The following is a 3,125-nucleotide window of genomic DNA, read 5'->3' as shown; positions in this document are numbered from 1 at the left end:
GTCAGTGCGCTTCCTGCAGCCTCACTGCTGCCCCCTACTGGAGGCTGCGGGACACAACACGTGTTTTGACCTGGGATAAACCTGTGGTATTACTTTAATAGAAGAACCCTGCAGAACCAGGTCAAGATTATAGAGCACCTTCCTCCTCTAATCCAGATTATAGAGCCTCTTCGTCCTCTAATCCAGATTATAGAGCATCTCCCTCCTCTAACATCAAATTATAGTGCATTTCCCCCTCTAACATCCAGATTATAGAGCACTGTCCTCCTCCCACATCCAGATTATAGAGCACCATTCCCCTCTAACATCCAGATTATAGAGCATCTTCCCCTCAAACATCCAGATTATAGACCATCTTTCCCTCTAACATCCAGATTATAGAGCACCGTCCTCCTCCCACATCCAGATTATAGAGCACCATTGCCCTCTAACATCCAGATTATAGAGCATCTTCCCCTCAAACATCCAGATTATAGACCATCTTTCCCTCTAACATCCAGATCATAGAGCATCTTCCTCCAAATCCAGATTATAAAGCATCTTTCCCCTCTAGCATCCAGATTATAGAGCATCTTCCTCCTCAAACATCGAGATTATAGAGCATGTTCATTAAGATTTTTAATTCTCTGGATTTCACTCCAGAGTTTCCACTGACTGGGTGCTGAAGCTTCAGATTATTCCAGATGACATCACAGATTAGAGGAGGGGAGGAAGGAGGAGCCACAGAGAAGTGGACTATGAATGAGGCGTTGGGTCGGGGCTCCTGCCAGAGTGGCGCCGCTCTCCGCCTCCTTCCCTCCGCCGCCATGGAGGAGCCGGACGAGGCCGAGCTCTGCTTCCCGCTGCTCCTCAACGCCTCCTGCAGGCGGCCGGCGGAGCAGCGCGGCGCCGCCGACCTGGTCGTCTACGTCCTGCTGTCCTTCGTGTCGCTGGTCACCGTGACGCTCAATCTGCTGGTCATCGTCTCCATCTCACACTTCAGGCACGGACACACACACACACACACACACACACACACACACACACACACACACACACACACACACACACACACACACACACACACACACACACACACACTCTTTTTATTCCACTTTCTTACACACACGTTGGTTCTATCTAATGTCAGATGATGTCAGACCACCTTGTCTCCATGACGACCTTGTCTCCATGACGACCTTGTCTCCATGACGACCTTGTCTCCATGATGACCTTGTCTCCATGACGACCTTGTCTCCATGACGAGCTTGTCTCCATGACGACGTGTCTCTGCAGGCAGCTGCACACGCCCACCAACCTGCTCCTCCTGTCCCTGGCCGTGTCGGACCTCCTGGTGGGCCTCCTGCTGATGCCGGGTCGTCTGCTCCGGTTGGGCGGCTGCTGGTTCCTGGGCAGCGCCGCCTGCGGCGGCTTCTACTTGGCGTCCTTCGTCCTGACGTCGGCCTCGGTGGGCAACATGGTGCTGGTGTCGGTGGACCGGTACGTGGCGATCTGCGAGCCGCTGAGCTACCCGTCCCGAGTCACCCGGACCAGGGTGAAGGTCTGCGTCTGCCTGTGCTGGAGCTGCTCGCTGCTCTACAACGCCGTCATCCTGCGCCACTTCCTGCAGCGCCCGGACCGATACAGCTCCTGCTACGGGGAGTGCGTGATCCAGATCGACGCCGTCACCCGGGTGTTCGACATGGCGCTGACCTTCATCGGCCCCATCCTGGCCATCGTGGCTCTGTACCTGCGGGTCTTCGCGGCGGCGGCGTCTCAGGCGCGAGCGGTGCGCTCTCAGATCGCCGCCGTGACCCGGCAGGCCGAGGGCCCGGCGAGGAGCTCCAGCAGGAAGGCCGCCACGGCCATCAGCGTGGTGGTGCTGGTGTTCCTCCTCTGCTTCTTCCCCTTCTTCTGCTCCACCCTCATTCCCTCCGGCGGTTCGGCCAGCGTGGCGTTCTACGTCTTCGGCGTCTGGTGGCTGTACTGCAACTCCTGCTTCAACCCGCTCATCTACGCCTTCTTCTACCCCTGGTTCAGGAGGTCGCTCAGACTCATGGCCTCGCTGCAGATCCTGCAGCCCGGCTCCTGCGACGCCAACGTCCTGTAGAGGAACCGAGACGCGCTCAGGGATTAAACAATTCCACTAATCTGAGAATCCCAATCTAAAGGCCGACGTGTCCTGTGACTCACCGTATCTAACAAGTACAAACATTTGAGTAAAACACAGAAGTTGTACTGCAGATTGATGTTGATAAGTTGTTTAGTGTTTCTCTCAGGAATGGGGGATTAACTCACAGATACATAAATATTAATAGAATAATATTATCATTATTATTGTTGTTGTTGTTGTTGTTGTTGTTGTTGTTGTTAATAAGGTTTTTTTCGTTATTGTTGTACTTCACCTGATTCTACGCTTCACATGTTCATGATGAAACCCTGAAGCTCAACAATCTTTTATATTTGCTTCATGTTCATTGATAAAAGCTTCTCTAATCAATAAGTATAAATCAACAGCTTTTCATTTCAAGAGAAAAAAAAATCTCCTGAAGGTTTTAATCTGATTTTTCAAAGTTAAACCTTGAGGTGTGTTTCTGTTCTGATCCGGTAAGAAATGAAGCTCCAGACCTTTTCTTCTATATTCCAACAGATTGTGTAATAACGTCCTTTATTACACAATCACAATGTGAACTGATGCACAACGTTTATTAAAGCTGCTTCCTCACAACCTCTAAACTTCCCTTTTCATTTATGGCTCATTAAAGCTTCAAACGTCACAAATACACAACATGTACCAACAACTTCCACTTCCTATCAAATATAATAAAATAACTGGTCGATAAAGTAACGAGACCCAAAACTTCAAAACTTTTAATATTACATTAGGGGGAAGGAGGAATATTTCCCCCGAATACTATAATCATTTGATGACATCATGAAGTGAGTCAACAAAACTTTTAAATTTGAATAATTCAATTCAACTTTATTTAAAAAGCACCACGTACAACACAGTCGCGTCTCGCTGCTTTTAACAGAGAAAGCCCAACAAATCTAGACGACCGTGTGTTTCTCCGTGTGTTTGTGGTACTACACAGAACATCCCACCGGAGTACACAACACTGTATCTGGCTGATTCAGTGGAAGGA

At 49.6% G+C, this 3,125-nt stretch overlaps 1 protein-coding gene across 1 annotated transcript; it reads left to right on the top strand.

Moving 5' to 3' along the window:
• Positions 1-806: 806 nt before the first annotated feature.
• LOC308118894 (trace amine-associated receptor 13c-like) lies at positions 807-2,089 on the top strand (the record flags this gene model as incomplete). Its single annotated transcript, XM_080478580.1, has 2 exons — positions 807-982; positions 1,276-2,089. 2 exons carry the CDS (start codon positions 807-809, stop codon positions 2,087-2,089), a joined length of 990 nt encoding a protein of 329 aa, XP_080334706.1.
• Positions 2,090-3,125: the final 1,036 nt, after the last annotated feature.

Source organism: Lipophrys pholis, assembly GCF_963383615.2.
Source record: "Lipophrys pholis genome assembly, chromosome: 13".
NCBI lineage: Eukaryota > Metazoa > Chordata > Actinopteri > Blenniiformes > Blenniidae > Lipophrys > Lipophrys pholis.
Note: the sequence above shows the minus strand (reverse complement) of the source record. Positions and strands in the feature narration are given on the sequence as shown.